General features: G+C 41.1%; 1 protein-coding gene across 4 annotated transcripts in view; it reads right to left on the reverse strand.

Moving 5' to 3' along the window:
* Positions 1 to 3,510: 3,510 nt before the first annotated feature.
* GSDMA (gasdermin A) overlaps positions 3,511 to 27,055 on the reverse strand; it is a 44,189-nt gene continuing 20,644 nt past the window's right edge. For 2 of the 4 annotated variants that reach the window (XM_081971183.1, XM_081971186.1), the window contains 6 exons: positions 25,720 to 25,746; positions 11,040 to 11,210; positions 9,979 to 10,121; positions 8,301 to 8,454; positions 6,177 to 6,250; positions 3,511 to 5,074 (listed from right to left, as the gene is read on the reverse strand). In XM_081971183.1, coding sequence (XP_081827309.1) covers positions 4,832 to 5,074; positions 6,177 to 6,250; positions 8,301 to 8,454; positions 9,979 to 10,121; positions 11,040 to 11,210; positions 25,720 to 25,746 — 812 coding nt within the window. In that variant the 3' untranslated portion in view covers positions 3,511 to 4,831. Of the gene's footprint in view, positions 5,075 to 6,176; positions 6,251 to 8,300; positions 8,455 to 9,978; positions 10,122 to 11,039; positions 11,211 to 20,765; positions 20,793 to 25,719; positions 25,747 to 27,055 lie in introns of all 4 variants that reach the window. The other 2 variants (XM_081971184.1, XM_081971185.1) reach the window with 2 other exon arrangements.

Here is a 27,055-nt window from a genome sequence, read left to right on the forward strand (position 1 = left end):
TGCTGCTGAAGTTGCACAATGTTCATTTCAGCGTTTTCCAGCTAGCCTACAATCCATTGATCTCTATCCCACCCTACAATCGTCACTCACCTACCTGCTGGAAGAGGAAAGAAGGAAGGTACCCCCATGCAGGGTTCCTGGTCTGTGCCATTCACCCAGTTGTTCTCCTGACCTGTGTTGTTACTCCCTCACTTTCTGACCTGAATAACCTGCTGATTGTGCCTTCTTCTTAGGGTTCAGAGAAAGTGACTGCCCTAAAGTCACCAGCTCATTTCATGCCTAAATTGAGACTAAAATTCAGTCTCCTGATTTCTAGCTTGGTCTCTTAACCTCTACATCAAACTGGAACTGAACACATATGCTTGCAGATTATAATTTACATTTTCTAGGCACTGATAATTAATAATTGTAAATAGTATTCTGTAAGCATTTAAACTTTTTTAGAATTTGATATTGGAAATAAAAAATATTAAAATGGAAGAAAAAAATTGAAAATCATTCAAATAGCTTCCTCACTTTCATTCCTCTCCCCCCTTCTTCTCTAGATGTATTCTGAACTTATTTAAATTTTATTATTTAATTTAAAACTGAAATGTTTTATGATGTTAATGGATGTTCTGCTGCTGAAAGCATATCAGATACTAATTGCTGTAAACTTTTGGGGGAGGGGGCAGGAGGAAAATGAATCCAACTTTGATAGCATGAGGAGGGAAGCACTCTTGTGCACATCTTGCTATGTCCCTCACTCAGCCTGTTCTGGAGCTGATCAGCTTGGAAAGGACTGCTTGCTAGCTATCTTAGGGGAAAGGTCTTCCATCAACTGGATGCTGCAGTGAACCTGAAACTGAGCTTGTGCAGGACTCTTTGTGAATTGTGAGCCTGTAGTTTTATGGAGCTTAAATTTATTATTACTATTTTGAGTAACGTATTTTTTTTGTGAAGACTTTTCAATGGGTGAGGTGATGAATAGTAAGCATCTGCATACATATGCGGACATACACCTGAAAAGGAACATAGATTTGGACATTGTTTTCTTTTGTCTGCAAATTAGTGCTGATTGTTAAGCTAATTCTGTAGGAATTTGATAAGATTTATGATTTTATATTTAACTTCTGGCAGGAAGCTGCATGCATAATTCAATTTTATATGCAGATTGTAATATATAAGCTTATTCTTGCATCATAATAAGCCAAAATACAATTCAAGCAATTGAGTTTATTCAGTAATCCTTGGTTAAATAAATTACCCTAAGCTTCATTCAACTTGTGGACCAAACAAGAAACTCAAATCACAGTATAGGTAGTACATGACTGGTCCGTTGTTGCACTGAAAGATTATATAGGAAAGCTGTTTTATTATTATTTTCTTCTTTTTCAAATCCAGACAATGCAGTGTGTTAGGGATGTAACCCTAGGCTTGGCTTGGCAATGCATATAAGCTATGATTGTAACAAATATATCTGTTACTTTAAATGCTAGAGAGATGTAATTGGTTTGTTACCTCAAGCAGCCATAAGAGGGAGCCAGAATGACTGTTAGCTCTCTGTTTTTTAAACGCTGATCTGTGTATTGTGAGGTATTGTGGTTTGCTACTGTTAGCTGTTTTGTGTGCTAGACTGACTATTTGATAACTGAATGACTGAACCGTGTATGACTTGGATTGTTAACTGGACTCTGAATACCTCTATATTTCCACATAGTAAACTACTATATTTTATACTATTCAGTGTCCCTGTATGCTGGTTTGTGCGTGTTCGTTCATACCACTCTTATTACGCTTCTCTGCACACTCCAACTTGTGACTGGCCAGTCTCCCTTTATGTTAGAAGTGCTGTGTCGAGGGAGCAGTAGGATGGTACTACAGAATCTCTGTAGGTTCTGTCTCCTGCTCCCTTTATTTCAGAGCCTGTCTGAAATAATTTGATAGCTTTAAAATGAAATTTTGTTTCTCTTTTACAGTATATTAAATATAACAGGACTATGAAACAAAAGGGGAAAGAAACAGTGAAAGCAGGGTTGAAACTGGAAGGTCTTCAATTTCCTGCTCCAAGCTCTCTGGTTATGCAGCCCCCCATGGAATTGCTTTTTTATAAAAATATAGCTACTTGATAGCTATGCTTCCATGACCTATTGACAAATGTTAGAGTGAAAAATGTTTTTCTTGTGACTATTTAAAGCCACAAAAATTTAACATTATTTTTTTAAAAAAGTAATTTTAGTTAGTGGCTGTGATATTGATCTGGGTCTGAAGGAATATTTAAATATGGGGAGAAATGATTTCTGTAGCCATACTATAGGAGTTTTACAGTTTATTTTATTTTTATTATAGTTCTTTTATATTTGCCAGTAACAGTTGTGCAAGTCCTCTCTTCCAAACATAAGTTGAGGAGAAGGTTCTTGGAAGATAGATTGTGATAGAAGTAACATAAAACAAATTACACCAATGTATAAGAACTAGATTTAAAATGCAATTCTTTATCCATTTCTGAAATGTCTTATATTCTAAAATGAAAAGATGGGACAATATGTTTATGGTTTAGATTTAATAATATATTTAAGGACATTTAATTTTAAATTAGTTTTTCTTTTTAACCTTATATTTAGTGATCATTTTACTCACTGTAATTGTTTCTGACTGGCCCTAATCTAAATTTGAACAATCCACTAAACCAAACTGCAAATCAGTGACGTGTGGTGAGGTTTATGGCTGGTGAGGCACTGACACAGTACTGGGTTTCAATTTTTTTTAGACTTGTGGACTTCAACTCCTAGAATTTCACAGCCAGGCATGCTCAGTTCCGATTTAAAGCGACAGCATTTGTTTTTCTCCTTTGCAAAAGAAGTTTCCTTCTTTCTTTTTCTTCCCCTTCCCCTCCTTTCTCCCTCCCTCCCCCCTCTCTCAAACACACACACACACACACACGTTGGATTAGACCATCTCTCCTACCCCCTTCCCTCTCTCTCACTTACTCTCTCTCAAACACACACACACACAAAGTTGGATTGGAGGTAGAGCACCAGCGAGGAGACCACAGGAGGAGGCAGGAAGCCAGTCAAAGAGCTATACTGGAGCACACACTTTCCCCCAGCCCCGGAAGGATCCAGCCCAGCTTCACTGATTACAGGTTTGAAAAGGCAACGTGGCTCTGCCTGCAATCAAACTACACTTGGGGAGGGAGAGCACAAGCCAGGGTCCTTCCCTCCAGCCTTTGCCCAAAGCCCTGCACCAGGAGGATGAAGTTGGAATTCCTCCCCCTCCCTCTGACCCACACATACCTTTTCCAGCTGTTTCAGAGAGGATTTCAACTCTGCTCTTGCCTCGGGTTCTCTGAAGAAGCCCTGCCCAAATGAGCACCCTCTACTATGAGGCAGGAGAACTGCGTGCCTCATCTACATCGGGAATTTTTAGGCTTTTAACCCTTGCTTAGCTCTGCTTGAGTGATCATAAAACTAAAGTCAGACTAGAGGAGGCATGCAGTTCTCCTGCCTCATACTAGAGGGCACTTTTTTAGAGGCTTTTTTAAACAATTAAGCAGAGTCATCCACGGTGAGGCAGCAACTAGCTCAGCCTGACCTCAGCTCTTGCCTTTTTCCTTTTACATTTTTTTTCTTTTCATGATGACAGTGATGAGGCTGTGCCTCCCCTGACTGCACGTCACTGGTTTTAATATAGTTAGAATTGATTTTGATTGTCTGCCAGTTCTTATTGAGTCAGGGGAAGCCTAATTCTTGAGAGTGCAGTTGGTTGGTTAAAAGAGGGGTGCGTGATACAGGTGGCACCTGGATTTTTTTGCTCAACAATAACTTGCATTATTTTCAAAACTATCTATCATTTTTGGATCCAGTTAAATCCTGAGCACCTTCAAATTGCCTTGTGTGTGTCTTTAAGAACTACTCTTGCTCTTTGTATTTTGATAGTTAAGTGTGTGGAAGATTTTGAAGCAGGTCCCATATCTACCATTTCCATTCATGCCCTACACATCAAGAGTTGCTAGAAAAGACAAAAAGCTGTTAATTTGATTTTTTTTTGTTTTGTATTCCAAAATTCTATCTGCTGTTGACAAAGTTTTCAATCAGCATTTAATCTTTAATTTCCTCTTTCTGCTATGTCATTTTCTACTAAATTTCACATCTAAAATTATCTAGCCAGTTTTAGAATTAGTTTGATAATCCTGATATACTGTATCTGGTTTGATTTTTCTGGTTTATGTAATAGTACATAATAACTTTCTCAAGCACTTCCCCCATAAAAAAATAAGAAAAAAATCAATAGTATCATAACTTTGAATTGCACTAGGCTCAGGAGCACATGGAAACTAGAAAACTCTTCCATAGAGTTAACCCAAGTAAACTCAAATGGGCAAGTTGGGTCATGTTTTCTCAACAGTCCTTCTCCTGACAGGATACAGTGCCCACTTGGATTCCTTCTCCCCCACCTTTTCACTTCTGCCTTAGCTCCAAAATAATTCTGGCCACATGATTAATCATGTAAGAATCATATACAGTATATAAATAGTCCCTCCCTCCCTCTCTTTCTCTCTCTCGTTTACGATCGGTAGACAGATCTTTTACATTTAGAATACAACAGAATAACAGAGTTGGAAGGGACCTTGTCACTGCTACAAATGATTTAGAGTTTTGCATGAATGCAGTTATGGAAAATTGAATGCAAGAACTAAATACCTAGTAAATAATACAAATTGATATTCTCAGGCAAGCTTCCTTTCAAATAAGGCTGTTAGATTACAACTTTCATTTTGAATATATTAGACTGCTGCATTTGTGCATTATTCTTTTCTATCTGCAAACATACTCTGATTTAGAAGAATAGCTTAAAAACTTTTCTTAGATAGAAGATCAATTCCAAATAGAGCCACATATAGTGCAGGGAGGGCTGAAGAAGCATCAGGGTGTACAGATCCAGTAACAGTGCATTCACTTCGTTGAATGGATATTCCACTTATTTCTTCAACTAATGCTCCAGTTATATTCCATTCCTCTTCAGGTAACTCCTGGACTTCTACAACAAAATTCTGTTTTTCATTCCAGAAATATTCATCTAGGATTCCTCCAACCTTTGGAAACAAGAAACAAATAAAATAGAATTTGCAGTACTTGATCAGTAACATATACATGTTGAAAATCAACTGAGGCCAAAATAAAATATAGCGTGTATATGGCATTATATTCGTGGTAAGTTTCAAATTTGCAATGCTATAACCTTGTAATTGCCCCAGTCTTATTGGAAGCAATGCAATTCTGCTTTGAGGATCCTGAAAATATTCTAAGCATGAAACACCAGTATGGTAACAGTAAAAAGATCTATTTCAATCTCAAAATGTTTGGATTTGAAACAGTTTGCATACCAATAAATTAAATCAGTTGTAGCCAAAGTATATACAGGTAGTCTATTTACAACCCTTGGTTTAGCAATCCTTTAAGGTTACAACAGTACTTAGGATTGGTCCTTATACTTACAACATTGCAGCATTGCTCCACATATGATCATAGATCAGGTGCTTGGCACCTGGCATGTATTTAACAATGTTTGCAGTGTCTGGAGTCATGTGATCATTTGCCATTTCCCCTACTGGCTTCCAAGAAGCTAAGTCAATGGGGGAAGCTGGATTCACTTAACTTCTGCAGTGATTTACTGAACATCCATGGCAAAAGTGATGATAAAATTGGTCATAAAATTGAATCACAAAATTGATCATTAAAAGTGGTCATAATATTGAGTGTGACTCACATGGTAACTGCCCTACATACTAACAGAAATTCTGGTACCAATTGCAGCCATAAACTGAGGACAACCTGTTCTGTATGCCTCAATGTTTTATTAGCATAGAAATACAATAGGAACCCAAAGTTCCTTTAGCATTGCTGTTTGTCTACAATAAATAAGCAGAAGACATAGCCTTGTACATATAGCCTCTTAGGTCAGTTAGAGCAGGGATGTCAAACTGGTGGCTCATGGGTTGAATGCATCATGCCCACACTATGCTCACCCAGGTACCGCAAAGACAAATTACATCATGATACATCACATGATGTCATGTGATGCAATTGAGTTTGATACCCGTGAGTTAGAGGAAACTCATGTGTAATATCTTAATGCCTCAGAGAAGAATGAATATTAACTAAAGCAAATTATTTTTGCTTTAGAAGTTCTCTTACCAGGTTCAGTTGCTGGGATACAATCTTTTTTTCCATAGATTCTACCAATAGCATTATCTGGACCTCTGTCAGTTCTGGATTTTATAGAAAACAAATTGAGAAAATAGATCTGTTCTAGGAAATGTTACATCAAAAATAACTGCCCAAAATTTCAGTAGCAGTACCATATTTTTTGCACTGTAAGATGCACCGGACCATAAGCACATTAGGTTAGAGGAGGAAAATAAGAAAAAAAAATCTGCCTCCCAGCATCCTCGCTATTCATCTGGCTAGTGTACTTGCAGCAAACAACAAGGTCAGCATGTTATTGCAGCCCCAGCACGTGGCTTGTCAGGGCTCTGCTCTGTTGCGCCCACTAGCGGTCAACTGAGCTGAGCTGCTACTGCCACCGGGGAACACTGGAGCCTTCACTGCTGAGCTGCTGATTGATGGGTGGATCGGCTGCCTGGAATATCAGCTGTTCTAGATGGTGGGAATTGCTGTTCGCTGCCGCTGATCACTGCTGCCATTTGCTGCCAATCACTGCCATCGCTATTCGGCGGCAGTGAATGGTGCCAGCGATCAGTTGTGACAATCCGTGCTGCCTAGAACAGCTAAGGATTCCAGGAGGCCGATCCAAACTACCAGTCAGCTGCTCAGCAGTAAAGACTCCAGCATTCCCCCACAGCGAACAGCGGCAGCAGTGACTGGTGGCTGTAGTTGCTGTTGCAACAGCCCCCCTTCCTTCCACTGCAATATTCGCTCTATGATGCACAGACATTTCCATCCACTTTTTTGGGGGGGGGGGGGGAATACAGTGCGAAAAATACAGTAATTGTTTATTCTCAATTGGAAGAGATAATTTAGATTAATTTGAAATTAATAACCCTTACATTCTCTACAACAAATTCTAAACTAAAATGCGTAACCAGCATAAATAAATGAAACTTGATTAACTATACTAAATCACACAGCAGTTATGATTCTTTGCAATTTACCTTTCAGTGGTCAGTTACATCAGTTTCATTTTAAGACAGACTCCTATGTTTCTATCTTACTATTGTGTGTGAATTCAGCTATTGTGAATTCACAAAGTGAAAAACCATTTAATAAATTTTGATCAACTTATCAGCGAAGTTTATTGGCTCTTAACCATGGTTTATTTAAATCATGACTTATTAAATAAGCCATAGCTGTGTTCATACAGTATGTAAAGCCATTATGAATTAGCACTATTGGTAGACTCCACCCATGTCTAAAGTTGCATTCCCTGATATCCTCTGAATTTTTTGTTGTTCAATTTAATCCTAGATATAACATTTACAATAACATTTATAATAAATATTACCCATTACCTATGGAAATGTATAGTCAGTCTTTGTTTAACACTTGCCTCATTTAGCAACCATTCTCAATTACAATGGTGATAAAAAAGTAACTTTTTGACTAATCCTCACATTTACAATATGTCTATAAAGCAAAGGGAAGCTGAAGTAAGATTATAAGCATGGTAGAGATTCTCACTGACAACTGCTTCACTTAATTAGTGAATTGAAATTGCAATTAGGATCACTAAACAATGATCCCCTTGTTGCTTCAATAGACTTCAGCAGATTTTGGCATAACTATGCATTTCCAGATGAAGATATTAAATCTGCTTGGAACATAACACCCTATTATGTGTAGGATTTATTTAAAACAAGGTCAATGATATTGGAAATCTCCCACCCCCACCCCCCACTCTTGCATGGTGGCTCTAGCTCTGATTGGGTCATGGTGCAATTGTTTTAAAGATCTTTCTTCTGTTTTGGTTGAAAATAATACTAGTAGCTTCTCAGCCTCAGTGCAAAGTTGACTAATGTATTGGCCAGGGAATTATAGCTAAATAAGTAATTGATTATCTCATTTCTGATCAATTAATAAGTCTTATTTGTAGTCACTTAAACAACAGATAGGTATTTGTACAAAAACACCTTAATTTTTTTTTGTTTAATTATATTTTATATTTCTTAACTTCTTAACATCTTCTTCAGAAAGGGTAAGGAGAAATTTTATAAAGATGTATTTGTCCTCCAATTTTAAGCTCTTAGGCTAAAGTTAGAGAACTATTAATGTCCATTGTAATTTGAAAGAGACTATTTTTACCATCAAGAGCCTGAAGAAAATAGAGGGTAGCCTCAGCAAATTCAGTAACAATTGTTCCTTTGACATCTTGCAAGTTGTCCATTAGATTCTTAAACTCTGGTTTAACCATATTTAGCCATCTGGATTGTTCAGGGTCCTCAAGAACCTGCTCCAGCTAGAAGTTCGAGTTGGAGAAATAGACAGGAAAATAATATTTTACAGATAGATTTGGTGGTACACATGTATATGGATGGGTTAGTGTAATGTGAGAATTGAATCTGAATACTACTGTCCACTAGGAATTTAAACGAATCTTTAAAGTATAAAACAAAGCTTAAGAATCATAGGGAAAAATGCTTTTTTACATTTGTGACAGAGGAAACATAAGCCATTATTTTCAAAATCTTTTCTAGTGTTAGGCCAAAAGGATATTGTGATTTTTGGTAATTGACAACTGGCAGCAGTTACAATAGTGTAACTTCCTCCTTCCTGCCTGCCAGATGCTCTTGAGCTTCCTCCAAATGCTCTTTTGAGAGAAACAGTAATGTGTATAGCTGATATCTGAGAGTTGAAAAACCTGGCAGTTGTTTAGGTCTCAGAACCCAATAATCCAAAAAATGAAGGTAACCAGACTAGGAAAGTCATGCATACTAATGCTACTTATTATAAAGTTATAGTAACAGAAATAATACTATAATCCATGACTTTGATTTTCTAGTCTACCTTGAAGAATTGACATTAATCTTGCAAGTATCAGTGTGCTTCCCCTCCTTTTATCTTCATGAGACCTCATAACTCTTGTCTGAAATGCTTACTCAGGTTACAGTTGTGCGCTAGACTCAGATATCTTTGATCTAATGGTTGTCCTAGTTGTGGCTCTTCTTCCTGTTCCTCACAATTATTTTTTCTGCCCACCATAGGGCCTTTGGAAAAATTCATCTTGTGAGCCAAATCTGGACTGGGAGGCCTTGGTAACTTATGCCTTAAAGGTAAAGGTTTCCCCCCACATGCATGCTAGCCGTTTTCTGACTGTAGGGGCAGTACTCATCTCCATTTCTAAGCTGAAGAGCCAGTGCTTTCCGAAGACATCTCCATGGTCATGTGGCCGGCATGACTCAAAGCCGAAGCACTGTTACCTTCCCACCAAACTGATCTCTATTTTTCTACTTGCATTTTTACTTATGTCTTAATCACCTCCAAATTGCATTACTGCATTGCATTCCACATAGGGGTGCCCTTGAAGGCCATCTAGAAATAGAACTGGTTCAGAATGCAATGCCACACACAGTTCTGGGTATGATTCACCGAACTTACACCACTACTGCATGAGCTTCAGTAACACTTAATTATTCCTGGGAACAATTCAAGGTGCTAGTTGTTACTTTTAAAGGCCAACTTGGCTCAGGACCAGATTACACCAAGGACTTTTTCACCAGGTGTTATTTGTCCATCCCAGAAGGAGATCCAAGTCCCCTTCCCTAAATACTGACATCTCATGGGACCTTGAAAGCATGTCTTCTCTAGTCACTATACTCTTTGGAAGTTCAGCTATTGACTTCTTCAGTGAGAAATCTTTGAAGAGGTCAGCAATTATATAACAATATACTCTTGTATAGATCATATACAGCTGCTACAGTTATGTAGAACTATGAGAAGCAAAGGAAATGAACCACAGTATTAACAACAGAAAATTCTTTACCTGGAGCTCCAGTTCTCTCAAAAGGTCACTTTTCTTCATTAGAACCACAAAACTAGTTAGAAATTTTCCACGCAGGTTTGAAGACATTAAAGAAAATGGCAAATATTCTTCCTCAACTTCCTTTCTAAGGTTTTTCCTATTGTCTTTCCAAACAGAGACAGAAGTATTAAAATCAATGTTTGCTGTTCTTATCCTGCCCAGAAGAAAAAATGTGGGTAAAATAGGAGGGAAAGGGAGAATTGATATATTCATTGTCTTAAATTGTATATGAAAAAGGCAAGATAAAAAAATCTAAAAAATAAAAATTTGGTTATTATTTTAACTGTGCACTGTAATAAATATTGCCAGCATATAATATCATTGCAGGGCCCTTTAAGTTCTATATTTTTTACAATTTGGTCTCTGAATGAGTGTTGTTATTGTTGTTGTTGTTATATCTTTTATTCATTAAACATGAAACTCAGTCAACTGAACATTTAAAAATGGGCAACAAATACCATTGATGTGCTAATGGTTGATATGGCATCCTAGGTATCAGCCAAGTATCTTCTTAAAATACATGATGTTCTGAGCTGCGGAGTTTTTTAAGTTCCACTGGTGTTACTTCAGGAATTTCTTGATGTGTTGTTGTTGTTGTTGTTGTTGTTGTTGTAATATACTTTATTCATTATTCATTCAACTGAACATTCAAAAATGCATCATAAATACCATTGACTGGTACTAATGGTTGATACGAGTTGCTGCCAGCATCCTAGAGAAGTGGGTTCCTACCGGTCCGGTCTGGTACACCAGAAGAGGTAGTAAAAATCTGGCATACCGCTTTCCGAACCAGTAGCAATGGCGGCCTGGCCACACCCCCATACCGGTTCCCTGGTCACTGCTCGCTCACCCCACCCCACCCAATCTCTGTTCTGCAGCTTGCCTGTCTGAAGTGCTGCATCCCTGATCTGTCTGCCAGGTAAACTTACGAGTCGCAGCTTAGCTAGCTGCCTCTTTCCCTGTGGCTCCGCCATGCTTCCTTGCCTTCCACATGGCATTGGCAGTCCCCCATGCCCACTTACCTTCTGAGGTTGGTGTCCAGTCCAGCCTGGCCAGTGGGTGGTCGGCCGGCCCTTGGTGGAAACACAGAAGCTGTTCTGGGGCTGAGAGGGGCTGCGGCGGCAATGGTGCAGGAAGGCAAGCAGACATCCTGGATCCCCTATGCAAGAACTCACCCCATTTCACTCTACCTGCTGCAGTTTGATCCAAAGGGGAGGAAGAAAAGGCAAGTGGTAAGGGAAGCGAATGCTGGCCAGCATCCCTGCCTCCTTTGTTCGACAGCCATGGCAGCGGGGAAACCAAGGCTTCTTTGCCAGCCTCCCAGCTTATCTGTCCCATCTAACCCCCCTTACACATGCACAAACACACACCGTGCTTGCCATGGCGTGAGGAAAGGAGGAGAAATCATGGGGAGAGGCTGAGCTTCTAGAGATGGCCTCCCTCTTTCCCTGATTTTTCTTCCTTTCCTCGTGCCGTGGCAGGTGGTGTGTGTATGTGTGTGTGTGTGTGTGTGTAAGGGTGGCTGGATGGGACTGGGAAGAAGCCTAGGTTTCCCTACTGCCCTGGCTCTCGGAGGAAAGACACAGGGATGCTAGCTGGCACTTGCTTCCCTTACCACTTGCCACCACCACCCTTGCGGGACTGAGCATTACTGTCCCCTCCCTGCCGGCTGCAGCCCAGGTCCCGCCTGCCCTGTGATATCTGGCGTGTTGTGTTCCAAATGACGATCCGTCTATATTCGAAAGTCCCACAAAATTTTTACTTTGTCATTTTCAGTAACTTTTTCAACTTTGTGCTCCCATGACTTTTTGGATACAGGTAAGTCATATTGTTTACATAATGACCAGTGGATTAATTTGGTAACTTGGTTGTGTCTAGCTTTGTAATCAATTTGTGCAATTTTGCTGCATTCACATCCCCCCCCCTCTCTCACACCCCTTCCAGTTATATTCGTAGATATATTCTATGAACTAAAACCGATGCCCAACAAATCCTATGATCACGGCCATCCATGTCCTACAAACCCACTCACAGAGTCCCCAATTCAGCCTCTTCCCGCTCTGGGTGTTAACTGTCCTGTTACCTCCTGGCTGCAGTTCCCAGCTTTTTAAGCAGAGCAGCAGAGAGGGCTAATTTCAAATGGCTTTTTTTCTTTTTGCCGAAGTCTGATTTCTCTGCCGCTCGGCAGGTGAGTGTTGGGCATGCCATGGAAGGCACGCACGTCACACACACACACATCCCGCTTGCCGCAGCATGAGGTCCGTGTGTAAGGGGGGCTGGATCAGCTGGGAGGCTGGCAAAGAAGCCTCTGTTTCCCTGCTGCAGCAGCTTTCATAGGAAGGAGGCAGGGATGCTGGCCGGTGCTCACTCCCCTCACTGCTTTCCCGGCCAGCCACCCAGCTAAGCAGGGCAGGCAGGGCTGCAGCCGGTGGGCAACAGTGGTGGCAGTGACGTGCAGTAAGGGAAGCAAGCGCCAGCCGGCATCCCTGCCTCCTTCCTTCGCGAGTGCAGACAGAGAGAAATTAGGGGGAAAGAGGGAGGAGAAGGCCGTCCCTAGCAGAAGCTTGGCTTTCTCCTCCCTCTCTCTTCCCCTGATTTTTCCTGGCCGCACTCGCAGAGGAAGGAGAGTGGGATACTGGCTGGCGCTCACCCGCTCGTCACTTTCCTGGCCAGCCACCCAGCTAAACAGGGTAGGCGGAGCTGCAGCCAGCAGGCCACAGGGGTGGCGGTGGCAAGTGGTAAGGGAAGCGAGCACCGGCCAGCATCCTTGCCTTCTTCCTCTGCGAGAGAGTGATTTAAAAAATCATGGGGAGAGAGGGAGGAGAAGGCCGTCCCTAGCAGAAGCTCGGCTTTCTCCTCCCTCTCCCCCTGATTTCTGCCCATGGTAAGCAAGGCAGCTGTCCAAGAGAATGAAGCGCGGGCTCTTCTTCCAACAGCCGAAGCCTCCGCTCCTCTTCCTTCCTCGGCTATTTCTTTCTTTCGACGGTACGGGGGCGTGGCCAGGCCGCCATACCTACCGATCCTGTCTGGTACACCAGATTTTCACTACATCTTCTGGCATACCATACCGGGAAGAACCCACCTCTGATTCACATATTAAATGTGAAACAGTTTCAACTTTGTTGTTGCAAAGTCGGCAGTTTGGATTATCAATGGATTTTTGTATCTTTGCATTCATGGCATTAGTTTGTAGTTCTTGAACAGCCAGTATTAATTCAGTTTCTTTCTTGATGGTTCCTGTTAGATATTAGCATATATCGTAGTAAGTCTCCCCTCTGGTCCGCTGCTACAGCGGGAAACAGGTATCGTTCTGATTGGTCGAGGGGCGTACCCGATCCCTATAAAAGGGGAACCCTCCGACCACAGAGCAAGCTGGATCATTACTACTACTAATAAAGAGCTGTTAAGTCACTACGTGTCCGCAGTCTGTCTCTCGTTGCCCAGATCTAACATTGGCGACGAGGATGGGATCGAGGGGCAGATAGGACGAAGAACGCTACCTCCAGAATCTCCGGATTTGATCCAGCCCAGGAATTCGGCAGAAATTCCGGCAGCCATCTCAGATCACCGCAGCGCGGCAAATTCAAACAGAGAAGATGGCGATGCATGCTCCCCCCGCTCCTTTCGACCCAGCAAACGACGAATGGGAAGCCTTCATGATTCGTTTCGAGTGTTTCCTCGAAGCGAACGAATACACGGGGATCACCGACGCGAGGAAGAAAAACATCTTCCTCGGCTACTGTGGAAAGGAAGTCTTCAATACGGCCAGAGACCTCACCGCGCCTACTCCAATACAGGCAGTATCGTGGACGGCGTTGCAACAGGCCCTGCAAACACATTACGCGCCAAAACCTTCCCGCCATGTCTGCCGCAAGGAATTCAACACGAGGAACCAGAAGGCGGGAGAATCCATCAATCAATATGTTGCAGCCCTACGAAAAGCAGCAACTCACTGCGAGTTCAGGGATCTGGACGAGCACATCTTAGCACAGCTCATCTGTGGGTTAAGAGACATTTCTCTACAAAAGAAGCTGTTGGCAAACCCGAATTTAACCCTACAGATAGCGCTGAACGAAGCAAGAGCGTCAGAGTCAGCAGAGAAATCATCGGTGACCATACAACGAGGGGCCAACGTAATCCAGCCAGCACCGAGGCAAACCAGAGTACACTACGAGGACACAAGCCCCGACTACGAGAATCCCGAGTTCGAGGACAGTCACATGATGCGGAGCAGTCACATGAGGCCTGGGGGGAGACCCGGATCCCGCTTGCCGCCCTGCGCAAGTTGCGGAGGGAATCACCCCAGGTCTACTTGTAGGTTCAGGAACGTTGTTTGTTCGCACTGCAACAAACTTGGGCACATCGCACGAGTGTGCCGGAGCGGAGTCCCTGCCTCATGGCAGCCACCCATGTACCGCCAACAGAAGCCCAACCCAGGGGCTTGGCGGAATCAGAAAGGGCGCCCAGAGAGAAATCCACAAGTGTATACCCAGAGAGAAAATTCCCAAAGAGCTGAGCGAGCGTATCCCCAGAGAGATTACACACAAAGAGCTGAAAGAGCGTTCTATCAAGACGCTCAACGAGAGTATTTTCAGGATGAAGACGATGAGATAGAGTTGACCCAGAGAGAGGAGTTGCGAACGTATCTCACCACAATACATCAGGTCCGCCCTAAGCGACCAAAAAGGCTGAGAGTCACAGTCCTCTTGGAGGGCTCACCCTGCGAGCTAGAAGTTGACACAGGATCAACCCTGACAATTATTTCATGGGCATCCATGAAACAGGCTATCCCTAGCCTCAGAAAGAGCCAACTCCGCGCTCCAGACGTCCTACTGCGAGACTACCAGGGGAACCAAGTCCCCATCGTGGGCCAAGGCACATTCCACGTCCGTTTCAAGGACATCGAAGCCCAGCTGCCCGTGACCATCGCCAGCGCGCCATTACAGAACCTTCTGGGGCTTGATTGGTTTGAAGCCTTGGGGTTAGAAGTCACCGGAATCAACGCCGTGAGAAACAGCAGCGCTGATCAGATTTTTAAGGAGTTCGAGGACGTGTTCAGCCCCGGTCTTGGTAAGTATGTGGGTAAACCAATATCATTCAATTTAGACCCCAAAGTGGCGCCAATCCGACTTAAACCGAGGCGAGTGCCTTTTGCACTCCGCCCAAAAATAGATAAGGAAATAGATAAGCTAGTGGAGCAAGGAATCCTTGAGCCGGTGGATCACGCGCGTTGGGAAACACCCATCGTGACCCCAGTCAAACCAGATGGATCAGTCCGCATCTGCGCGGACTATAAATGCACAATTAATGTCGCGCTACAACAGAGCGCATATCCTGTGCCTGTAGTACAGCACTTATTGCACTCGTTGGGGCCAGGAAAGGTATTTGCTAAGTTAGACATGGCACAAGCTTACCAGCAACTGCCAGTTGATAGCGCCACAGCGGAGGCCCAAACTATAGTGACGCATAGAGGAGCATTCAAATGCAACCGGCTACAATTCGGCGTGAGCATTGCCCCAGGATTGTTCCAGAGCGTCATGGAACGACTTTTGCAAGGGATACCGGGAGTCGTCCCCTATTTTGACGACATCTTGGTGTCCGCTGCAAACGAGGAACAATTAAATAAAAGAGTCAGAACTGTTTTGGCCAGAATCAGAGAAAAGGGTCTCCGCCTTAAAAAAGAAAAATGCCAAATTAACGTGCCTAGCGTAGAATTCCTGGGTTATAGAATCGATGGTCAGGGATACACCCCACTTCAAAGAAAATTAAGGCGATCCAGGACGCCCCCACACCACGAAATCAGACCGAGTTGCAGGCCTTCCTCGGATTACTTAATTTCTACAGCGTTTTTCTGAGGCAGAAGGCGACCGTTGCTGAGCCACTACACCGTCTACTCCAGAGGAACGCACCATGGAAATGGGGACGATCCGAAGCTGCAGCTTTCGCCGGGGTAAAGCGCCTGCTCACCACTGACTCACTGCTTGTCCAATACAGCCAGACCCTACCGCTGGTATTGACCTGCGACGCATCACCCTTCGGAGTTGGAGCAGTCCTCAGCCACAGGATGCCCAATGGAAAAGAAGCACCCATCGCCTTCTACTCCAGAACTCTTTCATCGGCCGAAAGGAATTACAGCCAAATGGACCGGGAAGCGCTGGCTGCCGTAGCTGGAGTAAAGCGTTTCCACGAATACCTCTACGGCCGCGATTTTGAACTAATTACAGATCACAAACCGTTGTTGGGACTTTTGGCGGGAAACCGCCCCACCCCGATCTCCCTTTCTCCACGCATGACCAGGTGGACTGTTTTCCTGGCTGCGTATTCATACAAATTGATTCATCGACCGGGCTCCACTCTCGGACACGCAGACGCACTCAGCCGTTGCCCATTACCTGACATTCTGCCAGACCCCACTCCAGAAGTACCGGTATTGCTCATTGACTGTTTGGACTCTGGACCGGTTTCTTCATACGACGTTGCAAGATTCTCCTCTAAAGACAATGTAATAAAGCAAGTTCAAACTTGGGTTTGGAGGGGGTGGCCAAAAGGAAACGTGGGCCCGGAATTCAAAATGTTTTGGTCAAAACGGGACGAACTCTCAGTGTTACAAGGTTGTTTATTGTGGGGGGATCGAGTTGTTATTCCGTATGTTTTACGTAGAAATGTATTAGAGGCTTTACATGTGGGTCATCCGGGGATTGTTAGAATGAAGGCGTTAGCAAGAAGTTACGTTTGGTGGCCAAACATGGACAAAGAAATAGAGGAGTGGGTGGCCACTTGCGACCCATGCCAGGAATCGAGACCAGCACCCCCGGAAGCGCCCGCCACAGAATGGGAGAAACCTAAAGCACCCTGGTCGCGAATACACATCGACTTCGCAGGGCCATTCCAAGGTCAGACTTTCCTTATAGTTGTGGATGCATACTCAAAATGGCTAGATGTAGTCCTAATGACTTCAACCACGGCAGAGGCAGTCATTAAGGTTCTACGGCGACTTTTCGCCACTCATGGCCTGCCCGACCTCCTAGTCTCCGATAACGGGCCCCAATTCACGGCCATGCATTTCAAAACGTTTTTAGCAGGTCAGGGAATTCGGCATGCCCTCGTCGCGCCATTCCATCCGGCATCAAACGGACAGGCGGAGAGAATGGTGCGATTCGCAAAAGAGGCCCTCGCTAGGATGGGTCCAGGTGATTGGCAAACACGCATTGACCATTACCTCCTAATTCAGCATATTACCCCAAGCGCAATGACGGGTAGGAGTCCTGCTGAACTACTCATGGGCCGCCGTCTACGGTCTCACCTGGACCGTCTTCACCCAAATTACTCTGCCACAGCTCCCCCAGACTCCACAAGTAAAATTCGGTCTTTCAGCATAGGGGATTCAGTATACGCCCACAACTATGCAGGGGGAACATTGTGGATGCCGGCAAAGGTCATTGGCATCACGGGTCCACGATCGTATTTGCTGGAACTAGAAGATGGGCGGAACTGGAAAAGGCACATCGATCAACTTCGGGGTCGCCTAGCACACTCAGACCTTCGAAACGAAGACGAGAATTCCCTGCCTACAGAAAGTCAACCACGCGAGAGCCCCATCATAGAAAACTACGACACCTGCGAACCAAGCTTGGAACAAGAAAACACGCACGAAGCAGAGCGAACCCCAGACAACGAAACCGAGCAGACTCCAGAACGCTTTAGCAACGAAGGCACAAAACCTCCCGAACGTGAAACAGGAAAAGCACCCGATCCTGCAACCACTTCTAACCAGCCCGAACTACGACGTTCCTCCCGAGCAAGACAAACACCCACATACCTAAAAGACTATGTTACCTACCGCAACGTTCCATCTAGGAGGGGAGGGGTGTTAGATATTAGCATATATCGTAGTAAGTCTCCCCTCTGGTCCGCTGCTACAGCGGGAAACAGGTATCGTTCTGATTGGTCGAGGGGCGTACCCGATCCCTATAAAAGGGGAACCCTCCGACCACAGAGCAAGCTGGATCATTACTACTACTAATAAAGAGCTGTTAAGTCACTACGTGTCCGCAGTCTGTCTCTTGTTGCCCAGATCTAACAGTTCCCATCTTAAGCCATGTCTATGTCAAATTGTCATGACATTTTTCTTCAATGTTTTTCAAGTGCTGTCCTTGCAAAGCTTTGGTTTTCCTTCTATTCAACCTGTCACCCAGCTGTTTTTCCTTATATTCTGCCTTTGTTTGTGTTGTTTTTATACTGTTCTCCATATTCACAGCCTGCAGCAATTTTTCTGTACTTTGGTTCACGTAATCATTCAAACTTCATTTTTCTTCATAGTCCTCTGCCCCCTATTTTTCTTGGCAGGTACAACCTGTCACTTCGTGGATGTAAAGCGTAGTACATATTCAAGAGTTTCCAGGTTTTCCGGTCCAGGTTTTCCAGTTTAGCCAAAGTCCAGTTGATTATTCCAAAGTCCAGTTGATGAGTATTGTATCACTGGAACTGCCCATGTATTAATGGCATTAATTATGTTTCCAGCATTCAGCTTTGATTTTAATATTTTGTGGACCCTCCTGATGTATTCCTTTCGCGTTGACTCTTTGACTTTTCCATTCAGGATGTTACCTGCTTCCAATATGCCTAGGTGTTTGAAACTGTCATCCTTTGCTAATGCTTTCACTAGGCTTCCATTTCCTAGTTCTATTCCTTCTATTTTTTTCCATTTTTCCTCACTGCATGGATAATATAGCACTTTTTTCAAGTCCAAAGATCATTTTGATGTCACTGCTGAATAGTTGAACTGTGTTGAGAATTGATTTAAGTTCAGTAGGGCTTTTCACATACATCTTAATTTTTTAAAAAAATTTCTTGGCAGGTACAACCTGTCACTTTATGGATGTAAAGCGTGATACCTATTGAAAAGTTTGTACATTTTCCAGTCCACGTTTTCCAGTTCAGCCAAAGTCCAGTTGATGATTCCAGCTGAGTAGTATATCACTGGAACTGCCCATATATTAAAGGCTTTAATTATGTTTTTAGCATTCAGCTTTGATTTTAATATTTTGCGAATCCTGATTCCTTTTGCGTTGACTCTTTGACTTTTCCATTTAAGATGTTATCTGCCTTCAATATGCCTAGGTATTTGTAATCGTCATCCTTTGCAAATGCTTTCACTATACTTCCATTATCCAGTTCTATTCCTTCTATTTTTTCCATTTTTCCTGCTGCATGGATAATATAGCACATTTTTCAAGTCCAAAATTCATTTTGATGTCACTGCTGAACAGTTGAACTGTGCGTATTGATGGTTGATTATTATTATTGATGATTATTATTGATTATTATTGATGATTATTATTATTGATTACTACAGACTTCTTAGAAAATTGCCTGCATCTGTGATGCTTTTTTCCTTTTTCTATGGTATGAAACAGCTGAAGGTATGTCAGAGAGAGAGAAGAGAGAAGGAGGTATATGTTTTTGTGTAGAAATAAAGCAGCCTAAAAAAGAATGTTTTCCTCTATCAGTACTCACAAGGAGTAGTAGTTTGAGTAGCAATAGTAGAGTAGTAGTAACTGTGCAGAAGAGTTAATAATAGTATGTGAGAATGCAAGGGATTGCATTGTGTTTTGTCTAGGGACCTGTGTTGTTCGACCTTTTGTGTTTTGAGCCCACCAAATTGGGTATTGTTAAAAGTACCTATGACAATATTATCCAAAGTATCTGCTAATTCTGGTGAACCCTCATTCAACTTTATACAATTTCAACATTATACAATTCATTGTGACTCTTTTTTGATTTCTGCTCATCCCCCAAACAGATAACATCTCTATTGAGAAACTGAAGATCCATAGCGGAAAATGGATATACATTCTTTTGACTATTTCATTATTCTATACACTGAATGATCCCATGAGGCCCACAGTAAACAAAACAGATAGGCCTAACCTATTATTAGAATACTTTATCTCCCGCTTCAAATGAAGTTATAGACTTTAAATCAAACTCTGCAAAAGACACATATTGGGGAAAAGAATTTTCTTTTCCAGTTCTAATAATGAGAAAAATACAAAATAATTTATTTTAATCACACTGGTATACTATAGAAGCTTCTAAATTTTAGGAGCTACTTATACAAGTTACCCAGGGAAGTACTACGAATATTATCCATTTAAAATATTTCTAGCTAATACAAAATGTTTCTACTGATTACTAGTAAACTTTTTTCCTTTTTAAAAATATTTTTTTAAAGTTGCGGACATTAGGATTGGTGTGAACACAAAAGGTACACTGATTTCTTAATTTATATTGAATTTTGTAGAAAATTGGGATGTTAAAAAATGTATCATTTAAAAATAATTACATTACTAGAAGTTATCAATTTCCTGGAAGTTCAACTTCATAGCAGAAATCATGACACATATTGGCTACAAATTAAGGAAGTTGAATATGCCAGTCAGAAGCTGAACTAATGCTTTGTTAACTTCTAGATTCCCCAAAATTTTATTTTCATTGGCTCTCTGTCTTAATACAAAACATGAAGTCAGAAATATGCTTATGATGTTCACAATGTGTGTGTGTATGGGGGGGGGGGAGTGCATCTATTGCAGGCTTTTCATTTTGAATTTAACAAGATCTTTAGATTTCCTGTGATTGCTTAATTGGGGTTGGGTTGACATTTTAAACATACTTGCATAAGGGTAAAGAACTCTGAAAGGAAGTATGTATATAAGAGAGAGAAATGAAAGAGAACAAAATTATTTTACCTCCACTTTCAAACACAGCCTGTTTACCTGAAATGCAAAATAATTACATCAATAGGATGAAGAAATAGAATGAGATGATAACAATATCAATCTCAGACCTGTCAGTTTAGTTGACCTTCGCATCCAGTACAATAAACATTCTGAAAAAATCTGTACTTTCTTTATTACTTACTTCTGCATATAAACAACTCCTGTTGTCATCCCACATTTTAGATTTAGAGCAACGTGCCAACCCCAGCTTTTCAAAAAGTTCATATACTATCTTACAAATTTATCATATTTCACTCGTCCTAAAGCCAGGGACCTGAAATATGCCTTTCCCAAATTAAGGCAAATATACATGTCCCAGGATAATGTTGCAGGATCCAATCTGAATCAGTCACTGGGACCAGAGTAAAGGTGAAATGTTATCGGTTCGCACCAGTTCGCATGAACAGGTAGCGACGATTGTCGTTGGTTCTGCGAACCGGTAGTTAAAAAAAAGATTTCGAGGATCGCGCGGCTCAGCTGTAAGCCACCTGATCGTTGGAAGCTTTTTTTCCACTTTTTAAAGCATTTTTTTCCTGCCGGTTCAGGCGAATTGGCAAGAAAAAAATGCTTTAAAAAGTGAACAAAAAGGATCCATATGTTGTGCCGTGCAACCGTGAGAAGCTTTATTTTCACTTTTTAATGAATTTTTTTACTACCTATTCACCTGAACCGGTAGTAAAAAATGCTTTAAAAAGTGAAAAAAAAAGTTCTCATGATCACACGGCACAGCTGAACCTTTTTTCACTTCTTAAAGCATTTTTTATTACCACTTTGGGCAAATAGGTAGTAAAAAATGCTTTAAAAATTAAAAATGTTGGCCACGCCCACCCAGTTACATGAAACCTCCCCAAGCCACGCCGACTGAGCCATGCTTATTATTGATTATTGTAATGTGAGGTCACTGAGTTTGGGTCTCCTCATCTGACTGCCTGCTTGTGTTCTTGCAATTTGGTAGTTAGCTTCTTCCCTATCTGTCCTACATAGTCACAGGCAATCCATGCAGGAGATCTGGTAGATTATGTTGGAAGTATCTCCCACTTCCAAGTGATCTTTATAGTGCCTAATTTGTCCTCATACATTTCTCCACATATTTTTGGGAGGTCAATGAGTAGTTAGTCAGGCTATGTAAAGGCAACATTAGACTTAAGTGTTTTTTAAAAAACATATGATGCCTAATTTAGGTTTAATATACCAAGTTTCCTTTTCTCTCCCAATGAGAATTTGTGTTGCAGTTTTGCAGCTGGGCATGGATTTGTTATAGCCTACTTTTTTGTGAAAGTAAATAGGTAGTATTATTTTAAAACTCTGACTTTCTATTTTGATTGTTATTTGATTGTTACCTAGTTGATAAATTCTTGTGCGCGGCTGCAGTCCTGCTACGCGCAGATTCCCCCAGCCACGATAGCCAGAAGGGAACTCGCAGAAGCTCCCAAGGGAAACAATCTAGCCCAGCGTAATAGCTACCCGCCGGATTGAACAGATAACGCGGCTTGTGCCCTGTTGAATCCACAAACATTCATTCAAACATGGAATCCAGAAATCCAAACCTCCAGAAACAAAGGTGTGAAGTTAATTTTGTCTAATATCTAGAGAAAAGGTTTTTAAGTCTCTTTAGGCCGGATTGAGTTAAAAAACTACCCCAGTCAGAGGAGGCGTGGTCAACAATTACATAACTCAGTCTCTAGGCAAATGGACAAAGTTAACCAGTGCTTGAATTCCCCATGTAGCACACAGGAGAATAAGGGTATGAAAATTGTGGCATCATGTTGTCACATGATGTATTGCAACTTCCCGCCCTTCGCTAAAATGGGTGGGTGTGGCCAGTGCGTGACGCATCTGGCCCATGGGACACGAGTTTGACACCCCTGATCTAGATAATGATGTCTACTCTAGAAGCAGTAACTGAATAAAGAATTCAGGTATATCATGTTATATTAATTAAAATAGTAAAATAAAATAGCTGAAGTACACTTACCAAAAGTTCCTATTTTATCAGTTGAATAAGAAGAAATAGCTAAAGTAAAAATTAGGAAAATTCATTTGTTTACATTATGCTAGCTAACAATACTGTATGCAAATTTTTGGAAGAAGAAATCAGTAATTTTTAAGTTTTCAAAGAAACCTAACATTGAGAAAAAGAAACATCTTAATTTACATTCAAATTTCCCTGCCAAACACATTTTTGAAAAAAGGGATGAATTATCCCCAGGAGGCAGCAGCAATATAGCAAAATGATGAAGATGGGATTGACTTTAATTGCAAGGACAATATAATGGAATGTTCTGAGGAGGTGGATCCCCAGGAGGGAGGAGTTGCATTCCAGATGAATAAGAGGCAATACAGCCTACTACAGATGAGAGAAAGAGGGCAAAGACAGCCCTCCCTAGTAGTTCACAGAGTATATTGTAGATGCAGAGATTAGAATGAAGGCAACTGGACCAAATTTTGTAATCTGAGATGTTTCAGTGCTCATCTAAGCAATTCTGTCAGCAAGAGCAAAATTAGTTAGGTGAAGAGTCGTTGGAATGTAAATGTCTCAGATTAACAAAGTTTGATTCAGTTGCCTTGATTCAACCTTTAGACACCTTTGGCCTGGATAGCAATAGCACTTAGACATATACCACTTTACAGTGCTTTACAACCCTCTCTAAGTGGTTTTACAGTGTAAGCATATTGGCCCCAACAATCTAGATCTCCATTTTACTGACCTCGGAAGGATGGAAGGCTGAGTCACCCTTGAGTGGGTGGGACTCAATCTGCCAAACTGCTGGCAGTCGGACATTAGCAAAAGTAGTCTGCAGTACTTCATTCTAACCATTGCACCACCTGAGAAACCCCTGAAGTTGGTGTGGCAAGAGTTGATACATTCTAATGATGCTCTGACTCTAATTTTGTTCTGACTGATTAAGTTGGTTGGATGATCAATGAAATGTCTCAGATTAACAAAGCTTGCCATGATTCAACCTGTAGACCCTTTGGCCTGGATGATTGAGTCTTCATGGACATAAAAGAGTGGATGGTTTAACAGTCGGGAGCAAGAAAGTGAGAAGACATGTACACTATTGGAACTCAAAAAACTTTATAAAATAAATAGCTTCCAAGCAATTTTCTGTGTTAGAAAAAGGAAATCCTTTGGAACATGAAATAGGATTGTGGGAGTGTGGAGTCAGGAAAATATTTTAGAATAATAGTTGATTACACTGCTGACTCATGTTCCTTTTGCAATGTGGCTGGCTGCAAAAAGGCAAATGAAATTTTGGTTTGTATCAATAGAAGTTACTTTTTAACATGGAAAGTAGTGCTTTGATTTTATTTGTTTCGGTCAAACATTATTTTAAGTATTGTGTCCAGTCAAAGTCACTTTCTTTCCAGAGATATCCAGATAGAATAAATAAGTTCAAAGAAAGAAAGTAATGATCAGGGAATCTGGGAATGACTGAAGACCTCACTGCTAAAGAAAACTGGGAAAGGATATGATAGGACTCTTCACTTTTAGTGCTCTATCAAAGTTGTAATGGCACTGAAAAAAGTAACTTATGACTGTTTTCCACATAGCCATTATAGTATCCTCATAGTCCAATGATTAAAAAAAAGGCCTCAAAAGAAGGTTGAAGTGAGCTGGCCAGCACATGAATGACAGGACACGCGCTGGTCAGCTGATAGGGCAAGTCTCGCGTGTCCTGACAAATGACTCTGCGTGCCTGTGGCATGCGTGCCATATGTTCGCCATCAGGGCTATAGAAGCTTCTAAATTTTAGCAGCTACTTATACAAGTTACCCAGGGAAGTACTACGAATATTATCCGTTTAAAATATTTCTAGCTAATACAAAATGTTTCTATTGATTACTAGTAAACTTTTTTCTTTTTTAAAAATATTTTTTCAAAGTTGCGGACATTAGGATTGGTGTGAACATAAAAGGTACACTGATTTCTTCATTTATATTGAATTTTGTGGAAAACTGGGATGTTAAAAAAATGTATCATTTAAAAAAAATTACATTACTAGAAGTTATCAATTTTATAGCAGAGATCATGACACATTTTGGTCAGTGTTCATGTGCAAAAATGAGGAAGTTCAACTTTATAGCAGAGATCATGACACATTTTGGTCAGTGTTCATGTGCAAAAATGAGGACAGTCAATATTAATATTTCAAAAGAACCCAGTCATAAATGCAAGCACCAGAGGAACTGAACCTTGGGATTTTTCTGCTAAACTTTTTATGTTTAACGTGAACAAACCTGCTGCCCACTCATAGCCATATTGGTTACGAATTAAAGAAGCTAAGTATGCCAGTCAGAAGTTGAACTAATGCTTTGTTAACTCTAGTTCTACATTCCCCAAAATTTTATTTTCATTGGCTCTCTGTCTTAATACAAAACATGAAGTCAGAAATATGCTTATGATGTTCACAATGTGTGTGTGGGGGGGGGGGGAGTGCATCTATTGCAGGCTTTTCATTTTGAATTTAGCAAGCTCTTTAGATTTCCTGTGATTGCTTAATTGGGGTTGGGTTGACATTTTAAACATACTTGCATAAGGGCAAAGAACTCTGAAAGGAAGTATGTATATAAGAGAGCGAAATGAAAGAGAACAAAATTATTTTACCTGCACTTCCAAACATAGCCCATTTACCTGAAATGCAAAATAATTACATCAATAGGATGAAGAAATAGAATGAGATGATAACAATATCAATCTCAGACCTGTCAGTTTAGTTGACCTTCGCATTCAGTACAATAAAAATTCTGAAAAAATCTGTACTTTCTTTATTACTTACTTCTGCATATAAACAACTCCTGTTGTCATCCCACATTTTAGATTTAGAGCAACGTGCCAACCCCAGCTTTTCAAAGGGCAAAGAACTCCGAAAGGAAGTATGTATATAAGAGAGCGAAATGAAAGAGAACAAAAATATTTTACCTCCACTTCCAACCACAGCCCGTTTATCTGAAATGCAAAATAATTACATCAATAGGATGAAAAAAAGACTTCGAGGATCGCGCGGCTCAGCTGTGAGCCACCCGATCGTTGGAAGGTTTTCCCCCCTTTTTAAAGCATTTTTTTCCTGCCGGTTCAGGCGAATTGGCAAGAAAAAAATGCTTTAAAAAGTGAACAAAAAGGATCCATATGTTGTGCCGTGCAACCGTGAGAAGCTTTATTTTCACTTTTTAATGAATTTTTTTACTACCTATTCGCCCGAACCGGTAGTAAAAAATGCTTTAAAAAGTGGGGGGAAAAGTTCTCATGATCACACGGCACAGCTGAACTTTTTTTTACTTCTTAAAGCATTTTTTATTACCTCTGGGCAAATAGGAAGTAAAAAATGCTTTAAAAAGTGAAAAAATCACGACCACATGGCACAGCTGAACTTTTTTTTCACTTCTTAAAGCATTTTTTATTACCAGTTTGGGCAAATAGGTAGTAAAAAAATGCTTTAAAAAGTGAAAAACTCACGACCACATGGCACAGCTGAACTTTTTTTCACTTCTTAAAGCATTTTTTATTACCAGTTTGGGCAAATAGGTAGTAAAAAAATGCTTTAAAAAGTGAAAAACTCACGACCACATGGCACAGCTGAACTTTTTTTTCACTTCTTAAAGCATTTTTTATTACCAGTTTGGGCAAATAGGTAATAAAAAATGCTTTAAAAAGTGAAAAAATCACGATCACATGGCACAGCTGAACTTTTTTTCACTTCTTAAAGCATTTTTATTACCACTTTGGGCAAATAGGAAGTAAAAAATGCTTTAAAAAGTGAAAAAATCACGATCACATGGCACAGCTGAACATTTTTTTCACTTCTTAAAGCATTTTTTATTACCACTTTGGGCAAATAGGTAGTAAAAAATGCTTTAAAAAGTGAAAAAATTATGATCACATGGCACAGCTGAACTTTTTTTTACTTCTTAAAGCATTTTTTATTACCTCTGGGCAAATAGGTAGTAAAAAATACTTTAAAAAGTGAAAAAATCACGATCACATGGCACAGCTGAACTTTTTTTCACTTAAAGCATTTTTTATTACCACTTTATAATACAATAATACAATAGTAGAGTTGGAAGGGACCTTGGAGGTCTTCTAGTCCAACCCCCTGCCTAGGCAGGAAACCCTATACCGTTTCAGACAGATGGCTATCCAACATCTTCTTAAAGACTTCCAGTGTTGGGGCATTCACAACTTCTGGAGGCAAGCTGTTCTACTTATTAATTGTTCTAACTGTTAGGAAGTTTCTCCTCAGTTCTAAGTTGCTTCTCTC

This window comes from Natrix helvetica, assembly GCF_964273705.1.
Source record: "Natrix helvetica genome assembly, chromosome: Z".
NCBI lineage: Eukaryota > Metazoa > Chordata > Lepidosauria > Squamata > Natricidae > Natrix > Natrix helvetica.